A 20189-nucleotide genomic window follows, 5' to 3' on the forward strand; every position below is an offset into this window, starting at 1 on the left:
GTTTCTATAACCTGCAATTTTAAAATTGACAAGTAAAGACTTATAAGGGAAGATGAGTATTTTAGAATTGTAAGATTGTTTTCTGCTTGGGTAAATGATATATATGTTCACAATTTTACAAAATATTGTCAGTTGCAGTATATAAATTTTTTAGACATGCATTTAAAAGCAGTATAGTAGGTAAAATATTTTACTCAGGTAATGCTATGACTTTTTGCCTCTTTTTTCTTTAATTAAAATATTTTTCTTGAGAAGATGGTGTTGATAATTATATTGTAGTTTTAACAATATTAAGTGAAATAATTTTAGTGACACCAATACAATTTCTTTTGAAATAAGATATTTATATTTTTTCTTCCTAAAAAGATTCTCTTTTCAGTTGAAAGGCTATTTCCTACAAAGTAGCTCCAAGAATAAGAGGCAGGAGTATCATTAAAGCATTAACCTTACTTGTTCTGATCTCATGCTATTCATACCTCAACCTTGGTGCTTCCCGTTATATGGGTTTTCCACCTTTATTTAATCCTAGTTGTTTAAAAGTTTTTATCCTCAAATTCTAAAATGACTTACTTCTTACAAAACTTGACAAAATATGTTTCAGATTGCATGCTGCTTGTAAACAAATGCCGGTGTTGGCCGTATTTTTCAGAAGTATAAGAAATAAAAGGAAAGGAAATGCTTTATCTCATCCTCCTTCCTAATAAAAGAGAGGTTTGAAATGACTGATTTTTTAAAAATATTTTATTTATTCATGAGAGATGGAGAGAGAGAGAAAGAGAGAGAGAGAGAGAGAGAGAGGCAGAAACAGAGGGAGAAGTAGGCTCCCCACAGGGCATGGAGCCCGCCCGATGCAGGACTTGGTCCCAGAACCCTGGGATCACAACCTGAGCCAAGGGCAGATGCTTTGCCACTTAGTTACCCAGGTGCCCTGAAATGACTAATTTTTTAAGATTTCTTCTCAGTCTAAACTTCAGTAATGTTCTCCAGTAACACAGGCAACTCCCTTCTCCCCATTCAGTAAGATAAGGGTCCTTGGAGACCAAAAAATCTCTCTTAAAACTTTCAAGTCAAGGACTCCACCCATGTAACATGTGCATCATTTAGAGATTTTTTCATCAGATGCTGAGAAAGCAGGGGAATGAGGTAGTTAATTCCTGGAAACTCTGCCTCTATAATTATGTGTGAACTTATTTTTACTGTGCATATTACAGAGACAACTTGCATTTAGTTTGAACCATTCCAAGATCCTTGAAAATAGGGAACTTCAAAGTTTCTCAAAGGAATAATAAATTCTCATTTGTTTCCTGAATCTGTGGATTGTACTAAATCCAGAACTCCAGCACAGTTTCCCAGGATGCCAGCACTAATTTTTCTTCTGCAAATAATAAATGCTAGGTGACAAGATGCATTGGAGTTATGGATAGCAGGATTCCTGAGTAGAAAAAGTGTATTCATTTCACTTGTAGAAAAAGCAGTAAAATGATATCAGAACATAAGAAGTGAAATGAAAACCTGACTACCCTTTTTGGCATCTTCAGAGAAAATAGATGAATGGACCTGCTATCTATCCCTTTCTTGTATTCTAACTTTATAAAGCTAAGAAGAATGAAGTCAAAGCATATTTAAGGTTTGCTTTATTGTTTGCTGGGAATCTACTGTGCTGAAATATATATGTTTACATTTTTTATGTCTCTTTTATGTATGTATACTTCTTTGTAAACTGGCCATTCGGGTCTTTTTTTGTATATCTATTCCCATGGTATATTTAGAAATAAAACAGAATACCAGTTTTAATATGAAATTCTTATTCTCCAGGTACATTGCCACACGCATGTGGATGAATAATTAGCTTTATGTCGATCATATTATAAAAGGTGGACCGAGTTTTCTTCCCTTGGCTTTTTGAGAATCTTTTTTTATGGTCTTCCAGGTTGCTGCAAACAAGCACAGTCTAACAATGAAGAAGCACACTTTTAGCAATATAAATGTGCTCAAATGAAATCAACTTAATTTTTAATCATGAAGTCTATTTCTAATAATAGATAAGTTGTGGACATCACTTTAATTTTAGGAGAATAAAACCAAGTAAGAAAAGCTGTAACTAAAGAAATCCCAAGAGTATTTTGTATGTTAGATGCTCTCTACAGAAAATCAATATTACATTAAGTGGTGTTAAATCTTTTATGCCAGGAAAGCACTTTACTTGTCCTTTTAATTAATTCAAATTCAATAAAACAGTAAGCCCCTGGAGAGTTGGTTACCACAAAAACTTAAAAGACAAACATTCTGAGTTGGTGTGTTTTGGTATCCCACTTGCTTTGCAGTGATCAATTTAAGCAGTATTTTTGTTATCAATTGTAATACCTCATATCATTATTTTTATTTAAATTAAAATGGGTCCCCATGTAAGGTACCGTGTCTACCTTTGTGTGACTCATGGCAAAGTGGTCTTGGGCTATCCTGGCCAATCTCTGGCCTGCATTAGCATCAATGATGCTGCTAATGTAAATGTTACCAGTTACTACTGCCTCATGCCATCTGTGTAGCTACATATAGAAATGTGCTAATGGCACAATATGATTCGAGATGAAAATAGGTGGAAATGGAAGTGATGTTGGCATATTGATTTATGATATATTTGAACATTTTGTAGAGGAAAAGTGGGAAGAAATTAAGATACGTATTTCAAGTTATGGTTAGACTCAATTTCTTTTTTTCTTTGAAATCAGTCACAGCCTAGTACCTGGGACTACCTACATTAGGAAGTTTCCTAAATGCTGCAACAAGCTCAATTCTTACTTGTGAGAAATGGAAATAAGTATTAAAACTTTTTTCGTGATTTTTCTCACCAGATTTTTCTATCATTTTTTTTTTTTCCAACACCAGTAGTTGTACAAGGGACCTGGACGGGTTATAAAGGAACAGTCTTCATGTCTTCCCTTTCCAGGGAAGAATTTACATGAGGAAAACTTATAGGAAGAACTTCCTACCCCTGAACCAAGTAAAATAGTTTTAGGTCTTCATTTCATTGGCTGTCTGCCATATTGGATTCCTTTTACGTGGCAATAGCAACCTCTAGAGGCAATTAGGATGAATTGAAATTTTTGTTAAGAGCTGGCCTGATGGGATTATAACAGGTGTAATTTTCAGGAAGAAAACAAAAATCACTAGGCATGAAGGCAATTAACAAAGAAACCAGATTCACCCAATTAAGAAGACTGTTGAAACATTTATTTGAGTCATAAGTCAACCTTTCATGACCTAGTTTCAGGGCTTCTTTTCACTTTGAAGCCTTTGAACCCTATTCTTTCAGTCTGAGTTATTGGCTCCCATATTTATTCATCAAAAGTCACTCTACACATTTGTTTGTGGTATGAACTATGAGCTATTTAAAGTCAAGTTCCATGTCATGCAGATTTGTGTCGGATCCTCTACCCTGTCCCCGGCCTATACCGCAGACAGCTCATAATATGTATTGCATGTGACTTAGCTATAGAATAAATGAATCATTGAATGGAGGGGACATAAAACTAAACCACAGTGCCATTGGTGCCCTGGTCGACCATTTCTTGAATTTGGGCACCCATGGAGTCACCTTGTACTCACTTCCTAATAACTTACTGGATACTTCTGTTTCCCTAAATTGGCTTCTTTGAGACATTTGGAACCAGAGCCATAGTTCAGTTTTGGCCTATATCCAGCATCTTCTTTTTTTGATGCATTCTTTTATGCTATTGCATTCTGAAACCATTTTATCCATTTGTTTTTAGTGATAATCACCAGTTACTGATAGATTACTATTTGCTTGGCGTATTAGCTTTTATTGCTACCATAACAAATTACCACAAATGTAAGTGCCTTGAACAACATAGGTTTATTATCTCTCTCTCTCTTTTTTTTTTTTTTTTTTTTAGATCAAAGTCCATTAAGGTCTTGCCAGACTATGATGAAGGTGCCAGCAAGACTACGTTCCTTTATGTAGTCTCTAGGGGATAATTGTTCCCATGCTCATTCAGGTGTTGACAGCTCAGTTCCATGCTGTTACAGGGCTCAGGACAATGTCATGTTTTAAATCAAAGTCGGCTTAATTCTAAAGCTACTTCACTCTTCATTCATATACCGTGCTATGCCGTGTGTATCCTACGCATATGTGTAACACACACCCGCTAACACATTATGAGCTATTATTTGAAAAACCATGTTGGACCAAATGAAACACATCGTTTGCACCATTTCTCCTGGTCATCTTTATACAAATAAGTTTTGTGTATTAGTGAGTAATGCAGGATGCTGGGAAGTTTGGTATGTTCTACGTTAATGACAAAACTACAAGTACAGAAAGTATTTATTGGTAAATTTATTAGTTTTCCAAGATTTGGTTCCAAAAGATAATTATTTCACATGTCAGCTGTGAAGCTGTATCTTGATTGGCGGCTACTAATAAATATGAAACAATCCTGCTACTTTAATTTATAAAAAGGTTTTCAGTCCTAAAACATTACCTCACAAAATAATATGCTTATGTTTTCGTATGTTTATCACTGATACAATGTTTTGAATTAATAATTGTTAGGACTGTAAACAGTAACAGTCCTAACAATTTATATAGGGTAAATTGTGATCACTTTAGGCATTCATATTTTTCTAACATAACATGCATATATACCTTCTCCAAACTCCTATAAATATGCATATCTTTGCTTTAGCCCATAATTATGTTTTTCTTGCTTCAGTCATTCTTTTTACAACCCGCTTGTTTATTTATCCTTCTTTAAAATATATTAACTGTTAATAGCCTCAGATTATTTTTCTTTTTTTCTTTTTTAAAATTTTTTTATTGGAGTTCAATTTGCCAGCATAAATCATAACACCCAGAGCTCATCCCATCAAGTGCCCCCCTCAGTGCCCGTCACCCGGTCAACGCAACCACCCACTCTCTTTTTTCTTTTTATATTTTTAAAATATTTTTTCTTAATTATACTACTTTAGCTTTAAGTTCTCTATGGTCCTTACCTTCAGTTGTCTTGGTGCACAAGGGAAGATTGTGCTATGTGAGTCCTCACTCAGTCATTCTGCCAACTAACCACAGATTTGAGCCCTGCTTCCCTACCTTGTTTTCTCAATGTTAGCTGCCATTGTGGAAGCATCGTTTATTCATCCCATCTCCCCTTTATTGCAGAACCTTGATGCTCTACATGATCACCTTGCTACCATCTACCCAGGCATGCGTGCTCCTTCGTTTAGGTGCACGGATGCAGAAAAGGGCAAAGGACTCATTCTGCACTACTACTCCGAGAGAGAGGGACTTCAGGATATTGTCATCGGAATCATCAAAACTGTTGCTCAACAAATACATGGCACCGAAATAGACATGAAGGTAATGGCTGGTGATGGAGACCCTTCTGAACACATCAGATATATAGAATATTAAACATGATACTCTGTGAATTTACCTTTAATTATCACTCCTAGTGGACCTCATCAGAGGTATACTTGAACCAAAACAGTGCTGCACGAGCAATATTCTATATTTGACCGTGGAAGTCATTATACAGGATATTTTGTCCTTGTGACAGCAGATAATCTCTTTCCATAAGGTCACATGAAATCTAGTTTGCATCTCCTGTGAGCACACAAGAACTGGGGAGCAAAAGGATATGTAACTGGCTAGGTTGTAGCCTCCAGAATACAAAAAACCTCATTATGTGGGTAGTCAGATTCTAAGATAATATAAACTTAGATATTGTTTTGCTGTTCATTATTTCTTTGTAGATTTTTTTTTTGCCTGTCCCCGAAATATAGTTGGAATCTCTCACTTTGTGACCTAAATGTTTTGCTTTTTTTTTTTTTAAATTAGATTACTAGGTGAAAGAAACCAGGTTTTATACTTTAAAAGTTGTGTTGCTCTTGATAACACTTGCTCTTAGCTCTGAGTGATATCAGAGTACTCTTACGACAGCCAGGCAATAAAGAGAACCATCGTTTTACTCTTTGTAACCCACGTAGTCTCTCCTGTTCAGCTGTTTGTTGTGCGCTCAGCATGTTCGGCCTCAAGAGCCATTTTTCAGCGGCCCTGAGTCTGAGAAAATTAGTGAGAGGGATATCTTATTTCAGCTTTTTTTCTTTGTGCATATTTCTTAGGCATCAAAGTTATGTTCTAGCACATATGGAAAGCCCAAACTTTGGGGCACCTGGGTGGCTCAGTGGTTCAGCGTCTGTATTCGCTCAAGTCATGATCCCGGGGTCCTGGGATCGAGTCCTGCATTGGGTTCCCCACAAGGAGCCTGCTTCTCCCTCTGCCTATGTCTCTGCCTCTCTCTGTGTGTCTCTCATGAATAAATAAATAAACTCTTAAGAAAAACAAAGGAAAGCCCAAACTTTAAGTACAGCATTATGGCAAATAAAAATTGTAACATTTAAATTGATTATATTGGGAAAGCGTCCCATATATTTGATCTAGTAATGTCATGTTAGGTTTTGTGGTTTTCTTTCTTTTCAGGAGTTGATGTCAATACTTTCTGTGGCACTTGTTGGTGATTCCCAGGTGCAACCTTAGTTTTTCCACAACTACAAAGTGGGATTCTATGTAACTTGACATTATCAAATCCAGAGACATTTTAAAGTTAAATTAAAACCTTCGGTAAAGAATCAAAATGTATCAATGATTAAGAATCTCACTGGAATTTAATAGTCAAACTATTTTATGCCTTTCATTTCTGATCTTTGATCATGACACCAAACTAACACTACATCTATACTAAGTGAGCCTTTATGAGGGGCTATCTGCACACTGTGTCTATCTACTCTTGGTTTTATTTTTTTATTTAGGCAAGTTGAGCAAGAGACAAATACATAGACACTTTAGGAAACAAACTCAAATTAGGGCATACTTAGATACTGCAGTTGCTATGGTTATTAATGTATTTGTCATGGAAGGTTGACAGCCATTAGCAGACTCTATATAAAATTCAAGTTTTTGCTTAATTACATGGTTTACTTTATACAATATTTAAGTTGCCTTGTGGTCTCTATTTATTCAAGTACTCCATTACGAATTCTGAAATATTTTCATTTTTAGTTATGTTTTATATATTTAATTCTTGTCAAAGATACTGTTTTAATTTCCTTAAGTATTCTTAAGTTGGATCTGTAAGTTTAACAGGTCCAGAGCTACCAGACGATTTAACTACTTAAGGAATATTATACCATGTAAAGAAGTAATATACCAAGAAGAGATTAAAAATATGATCAGAGAGCAGTTCATTTTGACATTTTAATCAAAGCAAAAGAGCAGAATTGAGGAATTAAATAGTAAATTGAAGTTGCATATAATTCAGTTCCTATAGCTAAAATCAGAGCAGAACATCAAAATTAGGCTTGAATTTTAAGGTTGACCTTATTTTGTTGATGAAACTTTAGAGAAATCAGCCTTAGTGGGGCACAATGTTTAAATCATAAATAAGAATACTACTATTTAGCCAGTGTAGTAGATTAGTATGACACTGATGGTAGTAATACCCTAATTCCATCAGGAAACCGTTTTTGAAAGAATATATACAATAGCATCTGTGTTAACTGTGATTTGTTCCGCAGTCTCAAAGTGTGCTGCAGTGAACTCCTGAACAAACAAAAAAAGTGAGAAAGAGCAATATTCTGCTTTCATTTATAGCTTTAACTGAGGAACTATTGCCCCAACTACTTCCATTTGGATTTGGCCACAGTTGAGATATAGTACTTCCCTTTCTAAGAGGATGTGTTGCTTGTAGTTTCTTGAACTCAAAAGAAAAAACATCTTTTCTATATCTTAGTAATGTATTTGCCTATGAATAATATTTTAGAAATGTTTTACTTATATGTATGTAATAAATATTTATTTGTATTATTCTATATTTATTATATATATTATTTAGAGTATTTTAGAAATGTAGTTATTTCTTTAAATTATAGAGCTTTACCCAGTATTATGATAACTTCCTTAGATGAGTTCCTAGATTTTTAATTAAACCAGAGTATATATAACTTTTTAAAGGTTACTTGTATATTATCAATCTAATAACCTAACAATCAGCAAGTTTAATCAAGATCCCCTCACACTAGTGGTATTTGAGATGACTCTTTTTCTGTGTTTTACCCAATTTGGTATTTTTTTAAATTGCCATTTGATGGATAAAAATGACAGTGCATGTATTTTTTTTTAAGATTTTATTTATTTGTTTGTTTAGTGGGGGGGGGGCAGAAGGCGAAGAAGAGAGCCTCTCAAGCAGACTCCTCGCTGAGCTTGGAGCCCAACATAAGGCTTGATTTCATGACCCAGAGATGATTACTTGAGCCTAAATCAGGAGTCAGGCACTTAAACCAATTGAGCCATTTAGGCAGCCTGATATTGAATGTATTTTAAAATATATGTCTCTATTATTTCATTTCCCTCTGTTTGTGAATATCATTTTTTATCATATTAAATAAAGCCACTTTGTATGCTTTATAGATCACTCACTGCACAAGTATACCTGGCTGAGTAGGCTAAGCCTACCTGGACAAGATGGTACTTTTCTAATTCTACCCAAGAGGCCATCTGGGCTACTAAGGGACTGATACTAGGTTTGCAATTTTATTATAAATAATTATTCAGTCTTCAAATTGCATAAGACAATGTCCAAGGCATGCATAGTATTTGCATATATTCCTATTTTTAAATTAACCCTCTAAACGCAATTCTCATACCCAGTTTCTTAGGTATTTAGATATCTTAACCAAACTGAAATGCAAACAATCAACACCATCTCCCCTTTTGAAATCCAGGTTATTCAGCAAAGAAATGAAGAATGTGATCATACTCAATTTCTAATTGAGGAAAAAGAGTCAAAAGAAGAAGATTTTTATGAAGATCTTGATAGATTTGAAGAAAATGGTACCCAGGAATCACGCATCAGCCCATATACCTTCTGCAAAGCTTTTCCTTTTCACATAATATTTGACCGGGACCTAGTGGTTACTCAGTGTGGCAACGCCATATACAGAGTGCTTCCCCAGGTAAAATGACCTCGCACTTTCTTGAGGCCTGAAACTAAAGGCCATGGGGGGATATTGTTACCAAAAAAATGACCATTTATTCATTCAACACATTGACTGTGTATTAGGTAATGTGCATCATATATATCACATGAATTCTTCACAAGTGAGTTACATATATTTGAACATACTACAACTTTCCCTAGGACGGCTGGCTATTTACTTATTTGTTTTTGTTTGTTTGTTTGTTTGTTTTAGTCACTTACAGGATGGAAAACTAAGTGGGAATGCTGGTTTTTTTTTTTAATGAAAACATGGGTGATTTTCTAGTAATAAGCATCTTTCACTTATTCATTCATTCATTCATTCATTCATTCTATGCTGATTGGAATAGCTTCCAAAGTCAGCCATAGACATTTTCAGGGAAAAGAAGGGAATTTCACAAACGCTAAAGAGGTAAATGATAGATTCTCAGGGGGTTGAGCAGACAAAGCATCAAAGGACAACATTTGGGCTGATGATGAGAATCTACATTTGACTTGCATTATCCAAACCCATTTGGAAAATCCTTTTTACTTCTCCCCTTGCCTGCTAACTTTTGAACTAGTATTCAACACATTTTGAGATACTTTCCACTTATAGTTAAAGAGACTTATTCATTGAGCATTTGCCCGGATGGGCTCTGTTGTGAACCTCTACATCCAGAAGCAGGGTAGGGTACAGCATGCCTCCTCTGCTGGCTCTGCCTCTCTCTCATTGTATGACCATGAGCACATTACTTCATCTTTCTTGGCCTATTTTCCCTGTATTTCAGTGTGAGCATACAGAGTGCATAAAGAATATTCAGTCCAGTGTCTAAGCAATTATTAACTATTACCTGTTATTATTATTAGTCGTCTCTTAACAAACTATGAGTGTTTGCTGGTGGTTTTGCTATTTAAATCTCATTTTAAGCCACAGGCATTTGAGATACCTCATACTACATTTTTAAAAGATCAATTTCTGGGGATCCCTGGGTGGCTTGGCGGTTTGGCACCTGCCTTTGGCCCCAGGCACGGTCCTGGAGTCCTGGGATCGAGTCCCGCATCGGGCTCCCTGCATGGAGCTTCTTTCTCCCTCTGCCTGTGTCTCTGCCATTCTCTCTCTCTCTCTCTCTCCTCTCTCTGTCTATCATGAATAAATAAATAAATCTTTTTAAAAAAGGATCAATTTCTATTCTTTCTTCTTTGAAAATGCTTCCCTTACTTACATTAGCTTATACTTGAATGTGTGAATACTCTGAGACCATATTAGGTTTTATGTTCATGCAGCATGGGACACCCATTCCATCGCTGAGCGACATGGGTCAAGTAGGAGTCCATGGTTGAGGCAATTGCCCTACCAAATGATAACACTTTTCTATTTTTAAGTCTTCTTGAGTCGGCTGAATCTAATCTCAAATCCTAAGAATTATTTTGGCTAATCACATGTTCTCTCCTTTCATTGGCATTGTAGCTCCAGCCTGGGAACTGCAGCCTTTTGTCTGTCTTCTCTCTCGTCCGTCCTCATATCGACATTAGTTTCCATGGGATCCTTTCACACATCAATACGGTTTTCGTATTGAGAAGCAAGGTAATCTAGCTATTATTCCTTTCAATGTGAGTAAGGAAGGTTACTTAGAAGCATCCCTGTGGGAAAGTTAGCTAGTCCACCATTCTATGACATGGAGAAGGTGTAGACAGATCCCAACTGAAACCTCAGAGGGAGCCCTATTTCAAAGGCAATGCTAGTAGTTTCTTATTTGCCTGAGGGGCGGTGGAACTCCTAGCAACTGATCATAATTAACAAAAATAAGTTTTGAGACTGTCTTACTGGGATGGCTCAGTTTCACATAATAAAACAAACATCTTTTACTCCCTAAAGCTGCCATCTGCTATTTTAGAAATCAGAACAGATAAGGAATTTTTTTTCTAACTTCAACCAGATCCCTAATTTAATTCTTCCTTAAACTGTTGTTCTGAATGTCATTTTTGTGGGAGAATAAAAGTGATAAAATATTCATTTAGTTGATTACTTAGGTAGTCCCCAGACCTCAGACTTGCTGTTCTTTTGACTGAGACAGCAGAAGTGTCCTACAGTACACCTGTTGTCCTTGCAGCCCTCGCAAAGGTCTTACCAACACATACATTAGTGTTTGAAGCCACTCCCCATTGTTCTGTGAATGCAGGTGTGGGGAATGGAGATGCTTGGTTTATTTTTCCATATAAATTAGTATTAGATATTCCAGCCATACTAGAAAATCAGAAATAAGATTCCTGGAGGCTTTAAACCAATACGCAAACAGTAGTGTGGCTCTCGTCTTTCTGGGTTCAGAAGCTACTTTGCTTATGACCCGTTAGCATTTTGGTGAAATGCTTTTCCTGATCTTCTTGGTGCATTTATTCTCCCTTACGGTTTGGTGGAAAAGGAAGCCCGTGTGTCCTTGTTTTTTTGTTGAATTGCTAGGTAGGGAGAAAGGTACTAGTTAACGGTTATGTCTTGCCTTTTCAAGGAAGGATTGTTGGACGTAGAGAAATTAGAATGTGAGGATGAGCTGACTGGAACTGAGATCAGCTGCTTACGTCTCAAGGGTCAGATGATCTACTTACCTGAAGCAGATAGCATCCTTTTTCTGTGTTCACCAAGGTAATCATTTTTAGATTAATTACAATGGTTATAAGTACCCTCAGCTCACAGAGAAATTCAATAACATTCTATTTAATCATGTCTACATGTTCTAAGCATAATTAGATTTTACAGCCCTTGTCTATACACTTCTCTATAACAAGGATAATTTCATTTGACATTTGTAATAAGCTCAGAAGAAATCAGGTATTCTGCTTGATTTGTCCTGTCTGAATCAGTTTGCGAGTGTTTATACCGTTAAATCATGGAAAAATCTAATCTGCAGGTAGCTAATTCTATAGTTTGATACCTTCCAAAGAGGTGTCACATAGCAAAGCAATTCCGTAGAGCATCTACTATGATGTCATGGATACATGGATATTTGGTACCGAGAAATTAGTTTTTAAAATTATTTGTGGATTTGAACTATTTTATATTGCACATATTTAGCTATTTTAATCTGGATTCACCGTTCAATACATATTATTACATTGAAATTTATGTAGATTATGTTATTTATAATATACATCAGAGGGAAGTAAAACTGGAGGATGCTGTTTTTTCTAATTTGACAGAACACTTTACTGAAGGAAAACTCAGTACAGGGGAACTCAGAATAACAAAATTATATCTAAATTTACTTAGAAATATAGAAAAAGACAACTGGAACTTGTTAGGTGATATTTTGTATATTTATAACTTTGTATAACTGAAAGCCATGCATGTTATTTAGTAACATACTCCATAAAGCATGTTTTGGTGAGCTTTTGGCTAAAAATTTAAAGTCCACCATGAACCATGATCAGTTTTCCTTTAAAGATAATGCCTCGATGGGATCCCTGGGTGGCTCAGCGATTTGGTGCCTGCCTTTGGCCCAGGGCGCGATCTTGGAGACCCGGGATCGAATCCCACGTCGGGCTCCCGGTGCATGGAGCCTGCTTCTCCCTCTGCCTGTGTCTTTGCCTCTCTCTCTCTCTGTGTAACTATCATAAGTAAATAAAAATTAAAAAAAAAAAGATAATGCCTCGAAGCACCTGGGTGGCTCAATGGTTGAGCCTCTGCCTTCAGCTCAGGGCGTGATCCCAGGACCCTGGGATCGAGTCCCACCTCAGGACCCCGCAGGGAGCCTGCTTGTCCCTCTGTGTCTCTGCCTCTCTCTGTGTGTCCCTCATGAATAGAATCTAAAAAAAAAAATAGAAAAATAAAGATAGTGGCTTAAAATTTCTGAAAAACATAACCTTGTAACAACTTCTTTTAATGCACTATTAAAAACTATAAGACAATTTTTTTCTGAGACTATGTATCATGAAAATAGAAGAGACAAAATTAGAGAATATAAACAAACTATATTTTCTAATTCATCACTTGTACTGATCTGACTATATCTTCATGTGCTGTCATAAGTGTTTGTTTCTTCTGTCTCATTTCAAGTTGAGCTTTAGTGGAATGACAGCTTTTCAGTAGTGACAACTTCTATTCACAGAAATAAGGTCTCTTTGGAAGCAGAAGCAGAAAATTTGGAGTCTTTTTGTTCATTGCCATATGTGGAAATTGGTCACGTAGTAACACACTCACAGTTTATCCTATGGTACCTGTTCATGTGCATAGAAAGATTTGTACTCACATGAAAATGACATCTCCTAAAAGCAGTTTTACCTGTAATGTAAATAATTTCAAAATGAGTAGTTAACTTTAGAAAAAAATGTTAATAGTTCATTAAAATCATAAGTAACATTTTTAAAAAGTGAGACATAATTTGATTATTTCCTAACTCAGTGTCAGTATTTTTAGCCACTTTCATTTTTGGCTCATAATCTTTTTTTTCTCTGCTCAAGGGCAGGTCTTGTGTACCATGTGGCGGAGGACTTGGCCTCTTTTCAAATGGGTCTATTCTGAAAGTGAGCTGTAACGTACATATGCATTTTAACAAAATCTAAAGAGACCATAGTGGTTCATTAGTAAACTCTTTGATTATTTTATTTTTCAGTATTGATATGCTAATTTTTGCCTTGATTTGTGGACATTTCTCCTGAGAACGTATAACAAGGAGACATTTTATCAATCCAAAACTCTTCTGTGAAGTCACAACTCATTATGTCATTTTAGAGAAATTCTTATGGTGCATGCCCAGAAGTAATTACCTTGTATTTAAAGAATCCAAACCAATAGCGTAACCTTAGGACATTTTAACCAAAAGGTAAACTTAAAAAGCAATCACTTACCAGATTATTGCTGAATCAATAAATATTAGTGTGCTATTCTAAAAATAATTTAGGTAAAAAAAATAGGTTATAGAGGCACATAAAATCTAGCAAGTTTAAATAATGTTTCAAAAATGAGAAAAGTGGAACACCTGGGTGGCTCAGCGGTTGAGCATCTGCCTTTGGCTCAGGGTGTGATCCTGGAGACCCGGGATCAAGTCCCACATCGGGCTCCCTGCTTCTCCTTCTGCCTGTGTCTCTGCCTCTCTCTCTGTGTCTCTCATGAATAAATAAATAAAATCTTTAAAAGAAAAATGAGAAAAGTTTTAATGAAAACAAGAGTAGTAGAAGAAATTAGAACCAGAAGGAAGAGTAGCAAATAAAATACACATCAAAAAGTCAAAAATACAAGGCGCCTGGGTGGCTCAGTTGATTAAGTGTCTGCCTTCAGCTCAGGTCATGATCCCTGGGTCCTGGGATGGAGCCCTGCTTTGGGCTTCTTGCAGCGGGCAGCCTGCTTCTCCCTTTCCCTTTGCCCCTCCCCCTGCTGTGCCCTCTCAGGATCTCTTTCAAATAAATAAAATCTTATTCTTAAAAAAAGTCATAAATACATAAAATACATGTGAAAGAAAGGTCATAAATCTGATTGTACACTTTTAGTCTAAAAGAGGAAAGTAACCAGTTACAAAAGTCAAAGAATCCACAAGGCAAAAATGAACTGGTTTCTCAAAAGAAGCACTATTATCCCTGTTACAGAGGGTAAAAAAAATTTTTTTGTTCTTCATCTCTTTATAATGAGGGGAAAATGTGATAGCAGTGTATAACAGCCTTGTGTTACAGACCAGGTTGCACAGGACAGGTTTCTATCTTATCTTTCAGTTTAGGATGATGGCATCAAAAAGTGTGATTTTTGATGGCATAGGCAATACCTATGTCGAATTCAATGCTATTTGATAGATTTTTAAATACATAAAAGAATAAAGTAATATTTTTCATGTGACTCTCCAAATTTTCTTGTCTTTAGCCTGACCTATTGAATGGTAGGAACTGAATGGTAGGAGATGACAGGCTTCTGCTCCTTGACAGTTACTGGGCTCGGGATTATCGTGTAGACAAGCTGGCACTGATTTTTGCCTCACTTCCCTGTGTAACAGTGTGATGAATCTGGATGATCTGACAAGGAGAGGTCTGTATCTGAGCGACATCCCCCTGCACGATGCCACGCGTGACCTCGTTCTTTTGGGAGAGCAATTCAGAGAGGAATACAAACTGACTCAAGAACTGGAAATCCTCACAGACCGGCTGCAGCTCACGTTAAGAGCCTTGGAAGATGAAAAGAAAAAGACAGACACGTAAGAATGTAACCTTGTGGTGAAGGAAGGGCATCGTGTGGTGTGTGTCCACTGTAGTTAAGTCTGATAAGCAGACTAAAAAGGCACGGGGCCTGTAGAAGCTCTGGAGTAGTCAATAAAATCTACATCCCTTAAAAAGAAATCATGCGTACAGAAATAAATCCGTCTTAATGATAGTGGAAATCTGTCTTCTGTTTTTACAAACCAAGTTGAATGAACAGATGCTGAAATATCTCTCTCTGAAAATCAGCGTCTTTAAAGTTGAACAATCCATTCCTTCCCTCCTTCATATGAAGGCCGTGTGCTGGGGCTGGCTGGATTCTCAGGGTTACATTGGCCCTTGCCTTTTAAAAGATATCTCGGAATTGGATTATTATTATTCTAGGGCTTGACAGATATGAACCGGACAATTTTGATGTCATCTGTAATCACAATTACATCTATAATGACCCAGGTTAACACAAATAGCAAAATCTGAGACACCTGGTTGGTGCAGGCAGTTAAGTGTTGGGACTCATGGTTTCAGCTCAGGTTGTGATCTCAGGTTCATGAGAGGGAGCCCTGCATCAGGCTCTGTGCTCAGCATGGAATCTGCTTCAAAGACTCTCTTTCTCCTTCTGCCCCTCACCTTTTACTCGGTTGAGTCATAGGAAGTTCTTCCTATACGTTTTCCTCATGGAAAGGGAAGATGTGAAGGGTGTGTGGTCTCTCTCGCGCTCTCAAATATATAAATAAACCTTTAAAAAAACACATCAGTTAACTATTTATTAACAATGGGGATGACATAGAAAAGGCCGTTTAATGCCTATCTTTATCCATAGCTTCTTAATTCACTTGTCTTGACTTTTGTATAAAGAAGCTCAAAGCTATGTTTAGCTGCTCTCATCCCTTTCCTTGTGGCCCTAAATGGACCCCTTAATCTATCCAGGCATTTTGCAGATTTCAGAAAGCGTAGAGGGCAGCCAACTCAAATTCCTCCCTCTGCTTGAAAAACAATTCAAATGCTATGTTTTACTGGTAGGTGGTACAACTTCATCCCTGAAAATAACACATTGTATGAAGCCTGCAAGGTTAAACTTTGCGGGTATACACTGTGGCTGTGGGGAAGAAAAAGGCAGAGAGGCATCACTTGTTCCCCTGGGTCCTCACCCCAAGAGACATCGATCGGCCTCATTTCTGCTTCTCGCTTGTCAGTTCCTCAGCCATCATCCCCTTCCTGTTGTGCTTAGCACCCTTGCCCTTCAGTGTAATCCCTGAAGCCATCAGAGTAATCTCTGTAGTGTCTATAGAAATACACTCTTTCCTTGCCTAGCCCAGTCTTCGTCCGTTTTATCAATTTCTTCCATGGAAGAATGAGGTTGAATGAGACTAGAGAAAAATCTACTTCTTTTAATATAATTTACACAAATTCAGGTAGTCTTCTTACTCCTAAGAGATAAACAAGGTCCTGATATTAGGCTACGCAGACAGTGTTTTAGGTGCTAATGATGACAGCTTTCCTACTGTGAGGCCATAATAGTGGGTCAGAATCAGGACCACAGATGAAAGACTTTGACTTCCAATTGCCAGGCTTCCCCCAATGCCTATTTGTTTGTTTGGCTTATTTCCGTTTGGCTTGGTTTGGATTTGGAGATGTTGTATGTCATTAAAACAAATAAATGATGGTATTTTTGATACCTGCCTCACACATATGGGTAATAATGGGTGTCCCGTACGAAAACCAGGTTTTTGAAGTGTGTATCACTTCAAAGCTCTGTGAAGTGGGCAGTAGGAGCCCTGAGGCGATGCCCAGCATTTCTTACTGTGGCTTTTCCCCCTTCCCACCGAATAGGTTGCTTTATTCTGTCCTCCCTCCATCTGTTGCCAATGAGCTGAGACACAAACGCCCCGTGCCTGCCAAAAGATACGACAATGTGACCATCCTCTTCAGTGGCATTGTGGGCTTCAATGCTTTCTGCAGCAAGCATGCATCCGGAGAAGGGGCCATGAAGATTGTAAACCTCCTCAATGACCTCTACACCAGATTTGACACACTGACCGACTCTCGGAAAAATCCATTCGTTTATAAGGCAAGTCCAGGTCATACCCTAAGGCGGTGCTCTTCAGAGTCTGAATTTTGAGATCCTAGGCTCAGAGGGTCCGTTCTCTGATGGTAGCCCTACAGCCTCCACGCAGTCACTGTTTATCATTTGCTTAAGTAATTAGCTCTTGTTATAAAACTTTCCCTTGCTTGTAACCAAAAGAAAGAGAACCAATGATTCCCTAGTTAAAATGAGATGTTCAGCAAATGTTATTTGCACTTACATTAATGAATTTGCACCCGTTGTTTATCACACATAATATAAACATAGTATTCATTTTAGTGCTCTGCAGGAGACAGTTTTACCGAAATATATAAATGCTTTGCATAGTAAAAAGTCAGAGAGCATGAGAAGGGTGCTGGGGACTCAGATTTGCTTTTAGATAACACTGACTTGAAGATAAACATTTATAAGGCATTTCTGCTCTTTGTTTCAATTAAAAAACAAATATTACATTGGAAAAATGGAGTCAGAGCATTCTTGCTTCATAAAAGCAAGAATGTTAACTACACCATCTCCAGGCATCTGGAGTAACAGGCGTGCCGCAAGGACTATTTATAGTGGTCTTCTGAGATACAATATAATGCTTTGTGAGCACATCAAAATATAAATGGTTAATGAGCATGACAAATCACTGGACTTTGGGCAGTGGCTCTTGTGCCGTAAATCATCATTATTTTAGGGAGATTTTGATAATCAATTGTTCTATTGAATGATAAGGGTATCTGAGGTGAGAAACCAGGCGTTACTAGGGAGAAAATAATGCTGTGTCTGTACCTGCCTGTAATCAAAGACCTCAAGTGCCATGTGTGTAAATTTCAAATAATCACAAGATTTCACCTTGTTGGAGTTGAATGTGTTAGAATTTTAAAAGAATTCAGAGAAGGAAAGTTGAAAGCTACTTGTAGCTTTGCAAGAATATTTTATTTATATATATGGGTAGCAAATGAAATGGCAATGTTTATTCTAAACAATGAACACGTAAATTGTATGTGCTGTGTTAGGTGGAGACAGTTGGTGACAAGTACATGACAGTGAGTGGTTTACCAGAGCCATGCATCCACCATGCACGATCCATTTGCCACCTGGCCTTGGACATGATGGAAATTGCTGGCCAGGTTCAAGTAGATGGCGAATCTGTTCAGGTTAGTAAATAAAACAGATATTATAATAGTAGTAGGAGACCTCTGTGGACAACTGACTCACATTTTCTACCCAGCAATCACTAATTATGTATAAGGAAAGACACCTTGAGGGCAAAGACAATAATCTTTTTCAAACCCATTGTTTTACATTTTTTTTCATAGAAATGGGAAATCTGTCCACCTGTTTGAAATTAACCTCTCTGTTCTATATACTGAAGTCATGAGGATGAGATAAAACTTCCTGTCCTTTCTGATTTATTTTTTAAAATCTGTTCCCTGTGTCTCATTTAAGTTGCCAGATCCACATCTTTGAGATCTTCAGACTGAGAAAAATGTTTCCTTGGAAAACAGATTTTGTGAGGGTTTTTTTTTTATTTTCACAAATATACTTGGAGTTCTATTTTATAAGTATGCTGCAATACACTTGGAGTTCTTTTAGCGAATCCTTATGATTTTTATATGGTGACTCTACATTCTGTAATATAAAGTAATCAAAAATAATTATTTTGGTGATCGAACTTACTGAAACAAAGTTTTGATTTCTGCAGATAACAATAGGGATACACACTGGAGAGGTAGTTACTGGTGTCATAGGGCAGAGGATGCCTCGGTATTGCCTTTTTGGAAATACCGTTAACCTCACAAGCAGAACGGAAACCACTGGAGAAAAAGGAAAAATAAATGTATCTGAATATACATACAGGTAAGAAAACATGTCTGATTTGCAAGAAAAATGTGTTGTTACGTGTGGTTTAATTCTCAGTGTTTTTAAACAGCCATCACTTATGCTCTTAGGATTGTTTCTTTCTTATTTGAGAAGAATGGACCATTATTCCCACTTTTAATGATTTCAGATCACCTTAGGAATTCCCTGTATGACCGTTCTTACTAAAACCTTGCATTACCTTTAAATACAACTTTACTGTGGGTCGATCATTATTGTGTTGAGCTCTAATTTCATGCTCATGTCACTTTCTCCATATGTCCATATTCCATATGGACATATTCCATACGTCTCTCCCTGTTCTCTGTCCCCTGTTTTTCAGATGTCTTATGACACCAGAAAATTCAGATCCGCAGTTCCATTTGGAGCATAGAGGCCCCGTGTCCATGAAGGGCAAAAAAGAACCGATGCAAGTTTGGTTTCTATCCAGAAAAAATACGGGAACAGAGGTATGACTAATCAGCATGTAATTCCTCTTTTTTAAAGACAGAATATGAATAGAGAGACTAAAGATAAATAAATAAATAAATAAATAAATAAATAAATAAATAAAGCTAAATTATGATCGCTGAAAATATGTTTCATTTGAAAAGAATTCTTGCTTACAAACATGAACTCTCCAGTAAAGCAGCGGAAATACTGAAACATTAATGAGCCAGTTAGAACAATAAAAAGTTCTTAGGGGATACTTTATGGTTGCCAGCTTTTGTCCTCTAATGAAATTAAAGCCAAAAGCACCAGATGGAGAAGACCTGTTGTTTGCTCTTCCTCCATGATCTGGCTTGAACACAGCTGAGGCGAGAGGGCTGTGAGGGCCTCCGCGGCCTCTTCCCTTAGCTCCTTAAGCTGTTCCAAGATCACCATCTGGGCAGAGTCAGGACCACAATTTATGAGAAGTTTCTTAATCATGGAGCTTCAGATCCTCTGAAGGGCCACGCGAGCTCCCTGTGGGATGTTTGGCAATTTTTAGATGCCCTAGTCCCTCGTGCATTTTTCCTAGAAAGGAGTGACTTAGAATGTTCCTGAACCTAAAG

General features: G+C 37.1%; 1 protein-coding gene across 2 annotated transcripts in view; it reads left to right on the top strand.

Moving 5' to 3' along the window:
- Nucleotides 1-20189, top strand: part of GUCY1B1 (guanylate cyclase 1 soluble subunit beta 1) — a 47149-nt gene that overhangs the window by 25167 nt on the left and 1793 nt on the right. For both annotated transcript variants that reach the window (XM_077846485.1, XM_077846487.1), the window contains exons 5-13: nt 5180-5377; nt 8800-9030; nt 10504-10620; nt 11540-11673; nt 15008-15205; nt 17037-17274; nt 18291-18431; nt 18980-19134; nt 19478-19604. In XM_077846485.1, the coding sequence (XP_077702611.1) occupies nt 5180-5377; nt 8800-9030; nt 10504-10620; nt 11540-11673; nt 15008-15205; nt 17037-17274; nt 18291-18431; nt 18980-19134; nt 19478-19604 (1539 nt within the window). The remainder of the gene's footprint in view (nt 1-5179; nt 5378-8799; nt 9031-10503; nt 10621-11539; nt 11674-15007; nt 15206-17036; nt 17275-18290; nt 18432-18979; nt 19135-19477; nt 19605-20189) is intronic.

The sequence above is a fragment of the Canis aureus genome, chromosome 13 (assembly GCF_053574225.1).
Source record: "Canis aureus isolate CA01 chromosome 13, VMU_Caureus_v.1.0, whole genome shotgun sequence".
Classification (NCBI taxonomy): Eukaryota; Metazoa; Chordata; class Mammalia; order Carnivora; family Canidae; genus Canis; species Canis aureus.